General features: G+C 41.5%; 1 protein-coding gene across 13 annotated transcripts in view; it reads left to right on the top strand.

The window, feature by feature from the left end:
• Nucleotides 1-9286, top strand: part of NHSL1 (NHS like 1) — a 180660-nt gene extending 171374 nt beyond the window's left edge. For 11 of the 13 annotated variants that reach the window (XM_030268127.4, XM_030268118.4, XM_030268119.4 and 8 more), the window contains one exon: nt 1510-9286. In XM_030268127.4, the coding sequence (XP_030123987.4) occupies nt 1510-1536 (27 nt within the window). In that variant the 3' untranslated portion in view covers nt 1537-9286. The remainder of the gene's footprint in view (nt 1-1509) is intronic. The other 2 variants (XM_072927012.1, XM_030268126.4) reach the window with 2 other exon arrangements.
• Nucleotides 9287-11145: the final 1859 nt, after the last annotated feature.

The following is an 11145-nucleotide window of genomic DNA, read 5'->3' on the forward strand; positions in this document are numbered from 1 at the left end:
ACATTGGCTGCTCCTGAAGTTGTCATTATATCTCTTTGTTGTCTTCTGTGTCCATTCATTCTCAGGCTGAATGGACATTGGTATTACATTCTTATTCCAGAAGGACGGGTGGAGACAGCAGCAGCTGCTGAAAATAACAGCTGGTACAGCTGCCTGTGGGGGTATCACAAGTGAGCTATGCCTGAACTTTGCCACTTAGGGGAGAGACAGGATCGCTCCAAAGTCTTGGCAAGCCTATAGCAATGTCTGTTGCTGCCACCTACTCAGCTGATGGATCCTGCTTCTTTGTTTTCAGGGGTTTTTAAATTATTAATAGGCTGCGATGCATGAACACATTTGAGCTTGCCTTGGCAAAATCTCAAGGCTTTTAAGAAAATAAAGCTAAAGATCACATTAAGTAGAAATCTGTCTCACAAGGGGAATGGTTTGGATTGAACACATACTTGATAAAAATTAATATGGGGTTTTATAGCATGATGATTTTATACCTCTAAGAAGTCTGTTGACTTGTTTTAAACTTCTTCCAAAATACCATATTTAAAATTAGGCTTTATGCAATCCTTTTTAATTAATTCTTGCTCAGTCAGCAAAGAAACAAAGCAGCTGTACTACAGCTACTAGGCATCTACAATTCTTCAAGATTTCTAATAATGTGAAAATGAGGCAGTAAAAGTCCAGTTTCCACATATTCCCAGTTCCATGGTTATCTCTTAATTTTTTTTGTGTGTGTTGTCCCTGCACTTCACATCTTAATAGACAAACACTCCGTGCTTTCATTTGGAAAGATAACTTTCTTGTCAGGAAGTTGGTCTCTCCTTCATTTAGTTAAAAGCTGCAATGACAGAGCACCAACATAACTGTGAATTTTGTCTGTGCATCTTGAGCTGGAAAAGTTTTTTCTCTATTTATTTAATATTTGGATTAGGGAGGTTTTTTTTTTTTAATCATTTAATTGAGAATTGTTACACGTGGCTCCCTTTTCTCCATCTTCAGCAGCAGTGCATTGCTGTGTCCTTTTTTTGAAGGAAAAGTACCAAACTACCCCTCTAATCCAGACAGTGTCAAATCATAAAATGAAACAAAACAACCCATATACTCTAGATGATATATTTTGAATCAAGTCCCCCAGTTAACAGAAAAACAGCATGGAGTATAAATCTTCATAGCACATTAGTCTGTGCAGTTGAATACTGACTCCAGAAAACCCGATTCACTAAATTTACTAAAGTGTTTTGAACATCAGTATTGCCAGTTTTAGTAGTTTCATTGTTCCAGATTTGCAGAAAAAGAGTAATAAACTTACCTTATGCCTCCAATACCTGCATTAGTGTCTGTACAGTTCTGGTGGTGTTCTTACTCCTGCTTTAGATTCAGATCGCTTCTCCCTTTTCCCTGTCTCTGCTTTAGCTTAAATTCATTATCATCCTTCTAAACTGAGTTTAATTAGAGGAGATAAAATGTTTCATTTTTGTGTCATCCTCTTTTTTTGTGTGTGTGTTTCAAACTCAGATCCAAAAGGAAAGTCCTTGGCCGTAAAGATTCTGAAGACGACCGTACTCGCAACCATTCTCCGTCTCCCCCCGTAACTCCCACTGGTGCTTCCCCAAATTTAGCTACCCTCAAGCAAGCCGGATCTATCCAGAGAAGCATTCGCAAGAGCAGCACCAGCAATGACAACTTCAAAGCCCTGCTGCTGAAGAAGGGGAGTCGCTGTGACACCAGTTCCCGTATGTCCGCAGCAGAGATGTTGAAGAACACAGACCCGCGGTTCCACCGGACAAAGACAGACGCCCCCCCTGACCTTTCCGACAGCCCTGCCAGCTGCTCACCCAGCAAGAGCAAACGGGCCCAGGAAGAGTGGGCCAAGAGTGAGGGCCTGATGCCAAGGAGCATGTCCTTCTCTGGCACGAGGTACGGCCGGTCACGGACACCCCCGTCTGCTGCCAGCAGCAAATACAACGTCCGCAACCGCATCCAGAGCAGCCCCATGACTGTCATTAGTGAAGGAGATGGGGAAGTGGTGGAACAGTCTGAGGGCAGGGTCCGGAGGACTTTGGAAGAGCAGCAAGAGGGGCAGCTTGATATGTTTAACAGTGATGAAATGGACATGAATGACTTCCCGTATGCTGAGGAGGCAGGCTGCAAGGAGACCTTGGATCCAGCCCATGTGGACTTAATGACTCAACCAGGTGCTTCAAGGAAGTATCTAAACTCTTCAGCTGAAGAAAGCTAAGAGGCAGTGTGACAAAAGGCTTTGGATATTAGTCTAGAAAATCACAGGGACTAGATTCCAGAGGAGAGCCCAGACCAGGACAAGGTTACTTTGCTGAGCATTTATTCCATGAACTGCATGTGTATGTTTAAATGCTAAAGTGATGATGGTTCTGCATGGTTGGGTTGGGGTGGGGAGCACTTGCTTTGAATGAGTGGTCTGTGGCTTGAAGAATGTTAACAGTTGATTTTTTTGTGTAAAGCCTTAGAAGTCCTCTTGTGGGGTGGGGTGGGGTGGAGAAGTTTTCTCAGAGTCTGTAGGGGTGTGAAGTTTTTCTTTTTCTTGAGACTGCAATTGTGCAAGCAAAATTTAGGAATAAGCCTGAAATGGGAAGGCTCCTGTGGTACAAGCTGGACATGGGGTTCAAAAGCGTTGTAGTGATGCAGCTTAGTGCATTTGTTAAGCAGAGGGAGGCACAATGAGGCACATTCACCTCTGAGAGAAGGTAGCAGGGTTGGTGCTGGGGTTACATGGCTTCTTAGTGGGATATGCCCCAGCGTTCATGAAGCGTGTCCTGCTTGAGCAATGAGCTCACCAGGTTATGGATTGGTCCAGGGTACTGTACTTTTAATTCTTTTTCCTGAGGGAAAATGAACTGTGTGGTTAAGGTGGAAAAGGGAGCTGATTTTAAAACACACTACTAGCTGCTATGCAGCCACACACCTTCATTTGGTGAAACACACATTTCCAGATGAATTGCTTCCTTGACTGGAGTATTCCCTTAGAGAACTAGAACAGCTGGGTGTGTGTGGAGGATGCAAGCAGACATCAGGAAAGTGGGAGATGAATGAAGCAGTGTACTGCCAGAATTTGGAAGGGTTACTGTCATGGTTTAGGAACGGTATTCCCCAATTTAGTGTTCCCACCAAAACACTCCAAACCATGTACCCACTCACTCACTCTCCCCTCTCCACTTACCTCTGTGGGTGGCTGGAGAGGAGAATTGGAGGCACAAAAGGTGAAGGTTGGGGGTTGATAAAAGAAACATTTACTGGAAGCAACAATGAAATAAGAAAATGGACAGTAACAGCGACAGTAGTTAGCGTGCGCACAAAAGAGATGAGTGGCTCACAGGTGACTGCTCACCACACAGAGCTTGGTAATGTGTGACTTGCTGCCCCTCTTCCTTGTTCCCAGCAGTGTTGTGAGGTGGTGTAGAATGACCTCTGTGTCCTGGCCACATCCCCTCCTGGCTACTGCAGAAAATGAACCCTGTCCTGGCCGGAACCAGGACAGTTGTGTTTCTGAACTAGAAAGAGAAATTTGACTTGCACTACAAAGCTGTAGGTGGAGCCCGTCTTTCAAAACTGAAACTTGGAATTGTGTTTTGCTGGAAATCTGTCTGTCATTTGTCAAAATGGGGAGACTTACTTTTCATCACTTGAAATACAGATACTTGCTAACTTTTGGTTACCAAAGAATAAGTTACGGTTACTTTCCTTTTTGATTTGCCTGCAGTATTGCTCTTCTTTTTTAACCTTAATAATTTAGTGAGGTTTGTTTTTATTGTATATTTTACAGATAATAAGAACATTTAACGGTTTTCCAATTGTAAAGAAGACCATTAATTAAAACTGAAATATTGGCTGGAGTTTTTGGTTCTTGGTAGGAATGAAGCTTTTAATTTTTAATAAGAATTTTGCATCATTTGATGGCATGCGCAGTTTTTGTATTGTTTGTAAATATTGAAAGTTGTTAAAATATCTTTTGATCTCCTTACAGTAGAATTTTTACATTTTTAGATTGCTTTTAAGAAGAAGAAGCACTCTTTGTAGATTATTTATTTTAGAGAAATATGCTTGTAATCTCTTTCTTCAATCCTTTACTTGTTAGTTATGTAAATTTCAGGGGCCTTCGTTTAACTCTTCCCTTCAAAAGAGGGGAATAGTGCTGAAAATGCTGTGACTTTGCTTCAATAAAGAAAAAGCCTGCCAGTTGCCATATTGTCTTTTGAGTCGATTAAAATCTCCTTCAAAAGATGTCTCCTACAGCATATGGCAACCCACTGAATGCCATCATCCATGCATCCAGCTACTAATTTCCAATTTTCATTGCCAAATTTCCTAATTCACTTTAGACACAACTAAAGGGTACTCACACATCCATCCCATTTTAGTATCTCAGTTCTGAGACTAAAAAAATTTAAATAATCCTAAGCTTTTTCCAGTGTCGTGTGAGTGTTTCTACTACTTCTCTCCTACTTGCAACCTGTCCCAGAAAACTTAAATTCTTGGAGAACCAGATTATAAGCAGAGTGAGACGTGAAATGGACAAGTTGAATCTAGCTGCACTCAGTGGAACAAAGGTGGTATTAACTGGTGCACAGCAAACTTTCTACCATTTTCATATGATAACTATATTGAAAGATCCATTGGATTTTTTAATGAAAATAAAACCTAATTGGATAAAGTAGATTGTTTCAGATATTGTTAACATTGAACTACATTCTGTTACAAAGAGGTGGCAGTGGCAGAATGTTTTGCGCTAACAACTTGCTCATATTGCTTTGGTCTGTCTTGCTCAGCTGATCTCATGAAACATGAAAGCACCAAGTCCGTTTCACAGCAGGTACTGTCCCTTTGAAAGCCATGCTAAATGCTAGCCAGTCCTCGTGCCACCATCCTGACAGGATAGTGTGTAATAAATAATACTCAGGCTTTGTTTTGTTGTTTACAGATGAAATCTAAGACAAATCATCAGTGAGAAATGGATGCACTGGGCAAAATTGTAGCTCTGGTGCCTGCAGCTTCTGCGCCCATTTGCAGCCTTTTGCATCAAGTGCCCATAGGGGGGAGCACCGCCAGCTCATTCCCTGGTGATGGCCAGCTGATGCTGCCAGCTGTTTCTATGGACTATGTGGGGAACTCTTGGGAAAAGCCCGGCTTAAATGCACGATGTCAGTGCAGCTAGATGAGATTAAACTTGAGTGTAGCACAGGCTGAATTTCCTCTCTGGCTACAGGTAGCCTTGATGCTCCTCTAAAACCCACATCTGGTGAACTTGGTGAACTTGGGCTGAAGCTCAGGCTTTGGCTAACATTCAGAAGGCAGTGTTTATGCAGCCCTACTGATGTTGCTATAAGACTACATTTTACACAGTACAAGGTGTAGTGAAATACTTTAAGTGTGCTGAAATATGTTTAATGGTGCTTATACCATTTACTTTGGTAGGTGATACAACTTTCTTACAGAGGTGTCACCCTGTCATCTCCCCTCAGGCAGAACTAACTGGTTAATTATTTTGTCACACTTACAGCTTCAAAATCACTTTCTTAGACAGTAACATTCTTCCATAGGGAGGTTTTGCAGTTGTGGTTTTATTGGTCTAAAACTGTAGATTAAGTTTAGCAAACCTCTTCTAAAGACATCCAGAGCAGAAGAGAAGAGGGCACATATACAAACTTGGTTGTGCTGAAGAAAAAAAGCAGATTTGTCATCCTGATGCTTAATGCATCATAGTGTCACAGGGCTTGTTTGGAGTTTATAGCTGGTCTACTGTTTGCCTCTAAAACAAGAATCTTTATTGAAGCTAGATGTGAGATTAATTTCTGGTTTCCATTTTACTGGGAATGGTTTTCAGCTTCAGTCTTTTTCTAAATTCTGCCCTATAGTAACTCATTTCATGTTTCGTTCCTTTATGTTCAAAGTTCTGCTGTCAGATGTAGGCAGCCCCAATAGCCCTCTGAATCAGAGCCCTCCAGCTACTCTGTTAATACATTCACACGGCCCTGGGGCATTTACAGGCCTTCACTGCTGTTTGCATACTGGAAAGGAGAACTTACTGCCTTAATTGAAATGATGGAGGTTACGCAAGGAGCAATAGCTTGGTGAGAGAAGGTTTGGAAGGCTATTGACTATCAGTTAAAAGATTTGGGAAAAAAGTGGATTTGATGAAGACAGGATTTTGAGAAACCAGGACTGGGACGCTGGTTCCTGCATAGGTCTCAGCCTGAAAGAAGGCACTGGCAGAAAAGGTGAAGCAAGGAGATTACTCAGAAGTACAGTGAATGCACAGATTAAGGTATGGGGTGGGCAGGCTAGTGCAGATTCTAGATGATAAGTTTCAGCAAGTACAGAAGAGAGAAAAAGGCAAAGGAATAATGGAATAGCAACAGCAAGGAGGAAGAAAAACTGTAGCCTGTGCGTTTCATCTTAATTCAAAGAGTATAGAAGCCTGAAGTCAGTCAGACATGGGGGAGAAAAAAACCCAAAACCCGTAACAATTAGAAGAGAAAATGAGCAAAATTGAGTGAGGTCAGAGAAGCAGTAATAAGCTGGAGTGAGGACTGCTCTAGGAGACCTCACACTGGGTAGGTGGCTCGAACAGAGCTCTTGGGAGGGTTCTATACAGCCACTGTGCCTGAAGTCTGGAAAGAATACAGGGGATTGGGAAGATCAAAGCTCAGATTGATGTTGTCTAATTTCTACCAACAACTCTGCATCCAGTGCTCCCAATGTACTGGGTACAGGTCTCCAGACACTTGCACTGGAGTAACTTCCTAAACCTTCAGTCATTTCCTGAAGTAAAGAGAGCCCATTCGTGCATGCAGCACAGGAATGAATGTGTTAATACTACTGCAAGCAAATAGATCTTGTTAGGTATTCTTTAGATACCACAGAGTTCTGGAAAAATCACTTATAGCAGCAATCACTTGGAGCAAAGCTGTTGCCGCAGTACACTTGAGTGATTCAAAATGATGCATTGTTTGCTTTTATAGGAGAGATTAAAAGGATGGACTTCAATGGTGAAACAAAGTGTTACAGTGGCAATGAGGAATCATTTTATCTGTTTTATTTAAAACAACTTCAGTACTCACCAGAGGAGAACACAATAGTTTTATAATGCCCTTGATAGCTTTCTGAGTTTCCTTCTTGTACTTAATTTTCTGAATAACTTTCAGAAGTGATTTCTTGCATGGTTAAGGCTAGAAAAGTCTTCTGGCAGAATTGATAACTTTATTGGTTCTAAAGGGGTGTTATCAACTTAAATCAGAGCACAGCATTAAAATCTTGCAACTACTCAGTGCTGGATTGTGACTGTAGCTATACTGGTGTGAATTAATAAACACTCAACAGAGTAAAATATAGAAATGTTTGATAAAGATGTGCTGTGTCATACATTGTTCTGAAAAACTGGGTAAAAGCCTTGATAGCGCTTCCCCAGCAGAATGTTGAGTACACTTTATGTTGCAAATTTAGCTCTTTGCAGTTGGGTTCTTTCACATAATGTGCAGCCAACCTTTTAAGGGCCAATCAATGCTTCTCCCAACAATGCTAATGGAAAATGTCATTGATTTTTAGTAGGAAATTGTCTGTTAATAGTGAATCCAAATGTATGTGTATAAGCATGTGGGGCGGTATATAGAGAAGAAATATAGTCTAGTCCCAATGTACCTGAGTTCTTCTGCCTGTAGTACACTGGTCTATTTGTGCACCAACCTTCAGAATTGTTAGCAGCTAAAGGGAAAAAGAAGAAAGAAGAAAATCTGTCAGAATGCCTAAAGTAGCAGAAGTTTCTGCATTTTCACTGCCTCTGGAAAAAAAACAGTAAAAATTTATGTGTTTAGATGGTAAAAACTAATTTGTGAGGAAAAAATATGTAATTTATGAAAACAAAAACCCAAAACAAAACAAAAACCTCCAAAAAACAAAAAAAAAATTCCAAAACACCACAAGATTAAATCCTGGAAACAAGAAATACAAGAAACTAAATTAATTATCTGCTATCTGAAGAGGAATATTGTTCATGTGCATCTTGGTTGTTGTAATGTTTTCTTTTTTAAAAGTCAAATATCTGTTCAGTGTACTTTTCCCAGAAGAAATTACAGGCTATTTATAACAGTCTCTTCACACTGGATTGCAGAAAACGGACACATACATTCCTGCCTTTGAAATTTGGGGAAAACCCCTGATTTCTAGGTCAGTTTAAAAGAGGTGAAAGAGCATTACAATGACACAAGAATTCAGTGCCCAGTGCAGCATCACCACTTGAGAAACTGCCTTAGTAAGAGATGGTCCCATCCTTTTTGCCTTAATCAGGGTGTTGTAATATGCTGCCTGGAAATGGTGATTTTGCAAATTGTTGGACCAACTGGGAGCTGCAGCACAGTCCAAAGGACTTATATAAAAGCAGTCTAGGGAATGAGATTAGGGAATGAGAATGATTTCGACCTATTTACTTTTCTATAGAGCCCTGATACAAAACAAAAGTGCATTTCAGAAAGGAGATCCTAAGGAAAATGGGTGCACAGGGAGCACATGGCTGTGAGCAGAGGTCATGCAGAGTTGCACAGAAGTCCAAGTTTGAGTCTAAGGTAGTTTAAATCCATTTGCAAGCCATGGGTAGACTGTATCAAACCACTGGTGATCCCAAATGAGGTTGGCATATTCCCATACACAGCACACTTGGACTTTTAGGGCAAAGATTAAACAAATTCCACAGAAAGGTCTCTTGTGATGTGATACACAGGGAAAAAAGTGTATGTACCTCAATGTAATATGCAAGAGACAGTCCTTTAATTTATTCCAACATGGAACATTAAGCCTGATTTCTCCATTTACTCATGCATTTTCTTGCAAAATTTGTCAGAATTTAAGATTGTGGCATGTGGAAACATGGAAAGTAGTTGATAGGTTATTTCTGAGTTTAAAAAAACACAAGTAGTACTCTGTTTTTAGACTGTTAAGCGCAACCCAAGGCAATGGAGCTGTGTGTTTTTTGAAGTGCAGCTTTGAAGTCCAGAACTGACTACTACAAATTAGTCATTAAATTCATGGGGTGAGTTTCTTGCATGATGTGACAATCTCTTGTGAAGCCATGTTGGATTTGGGGAACAAAGAATCTAAAAAATTACTTTCTGTGCCACAAACTTTCTCTCTCAAATGATCACCAATGTCTGGGAAATTGTGACCTCTTTGAACTGGAAGTCCATGTTAGAAATTACCTAAAATACTGCTGAGAAAAGAGGGAAGAAAGTGTCTTGACAATAAACTGAAATGCCTTTCTCAAAAGTCATTCTGGTTGTTGTTCTTGTTTGTTGGACTTTTCCTTCTTTGTTGGATAAACCAGATCTCATGTCATCTATTAATTCCTGTAGAGTGCCTTAGCAGTACTCTTTTCAACAGCTATTTCCTCATCCTGCTTGAAACATCTTGCTAGCATCAAGCTGTGATACTGGTATGTCTTTTGAAAGGCCTGCCAAGAATAATAAATATGAAGGGAATCTAAGTGTGATTGTCCTTTATGCCCTAGTCTGTGACCATGGACTTCCCAATGTTCACCTGTCTGGGCAAATGCCATCAGGTGCAGCAGCAGCTCCTGCTTCTGTGCTGGTCCATGTGCGGATGGAACAGCACAGGGGCCTCCAGACTTGTTGGCTCTTCAGTTGGTACAGACAGGCAAAACCTTTTTGCTAAACTCTGGATCCAGAGAAGAGTTTCCTACTGTCACTCACATGACCTGCCAACGTTTCTTCCTAACACGCCAAGGGAAGCATGCCTGCTCCCCTTAATCCCAGCACCCACTGTGCTCCAGCAGAGCTCCAGAGACTGGCACTGACCTCCGAGCTCTCGCTCAGTGTCCCATTTCACACCCAGCTCCTACAGACAAACTCAGCTCTGTCCTCAGCCCCTCCAGCTCCTCCTGGCAGCCGTGGAAGCCCTGGAGGCAGCGATGGCACCACTCCAGCAGTAACAGCGCAGGCAGGCTCTCGTGGTGTCCACTCGTGGTGAGGGGGTGTCTCTGCCTCAGCACCCTACATCGAGCTGTGGATTGTATCCATGGTGTGGGAGCCTCTCCCACAGTCTGTTAGCCTACACCTTACAAAAGTGTTGCCTACAGTCTGTTTTACTGGGCTCTCCACACCTGCAAACATTTGGGTTTCCTAAATGCCTATGAAGAGAGGTGGCCCTTAAGATAGAAGACAGTGAATGTTAAACAGCTTTTCAATTTTAAGATAAATTGGTAAGATAACTGGCTGCACACCTCGATTTGCATTCCTTAAGAGCCTGATGTCCTGAGAGACTCTACCTCAAAAGTAGAATTCCGTCAAATAGGGCCTAATTGGGAACACTGGATATTAATCTTAAGATTTTCCTGGTAGTCTCCAATTCTGATTTTTTGCAGTCTGTAACTCTAAGATACTGGAACGTGGAATTCAGTTTGTTTCCTTCACATTTTCAAACTGTTCAAGTTCTTCCCTCTCCTCCCTAGCTCCTGCTGGCACAATGTTTTTACTGTGATATGAACAACCAACCGGGATAATAGCAGGAGACTGGTGAAGAGGATTATAAACACGCTGAAGTGACTTGCAGCTGGGGTGTAGAAAAACACATTCATCATACTGATTGTTGTTTAGCCTTGTGTGTTTGACAAGTAGAACATCTGTGTTTAGATAACATAAGCCTGTGAGAGACTTAGAGGCACCCTATCACACATGCTTGAGATTCCTGCTCTGCTTCAGGAAAGATCAAAGCACAGTGGTAGCATACCTGGGTGAATCCCTGATAAACAGGCAAGGACAGCAGGTTTGGTGATCCTCTAGTATGGGGCAAGCTCTGTGTCCCACTTGTGTGCCTCTGCCTGGGTGCTGCTTTGGGGATCCCCTGGTCGGTGAGGTAAGGGAAATAAATATCATCTTTGTGGTTTTGTCATTCTTCCTGTGTCCTGCCTGTGCTGACTCACACAACCAAGTAGGGAAAATATGCCATTATAGAAAGTAATACATAATCTGATGGGACACAATTTACATAAATTGTGGCCTTGGTCAGATTTAAAAACAGAAAAATGTGAGGTTTTTGTGTGAGAAGTACCCCAGTGAATATTTATCATAGGAGGCATGACTATAATGACTATTGATACACTACAGGCTAATT

The sequence above is a fragment of the Taeniopygia guttata genome, chromosome 3 (genome assembly GCF_048771995.1).
Source record: "Taeniopygia guttata chromosome 3, bTaeGut7.mat, whole genome shotgun sequence".
NCBI lineage: Eukaryota > Metazoa > Chordata > Aves > Passeriformes > Estrildidae > Taeniopygia > Taeniopygia guttata.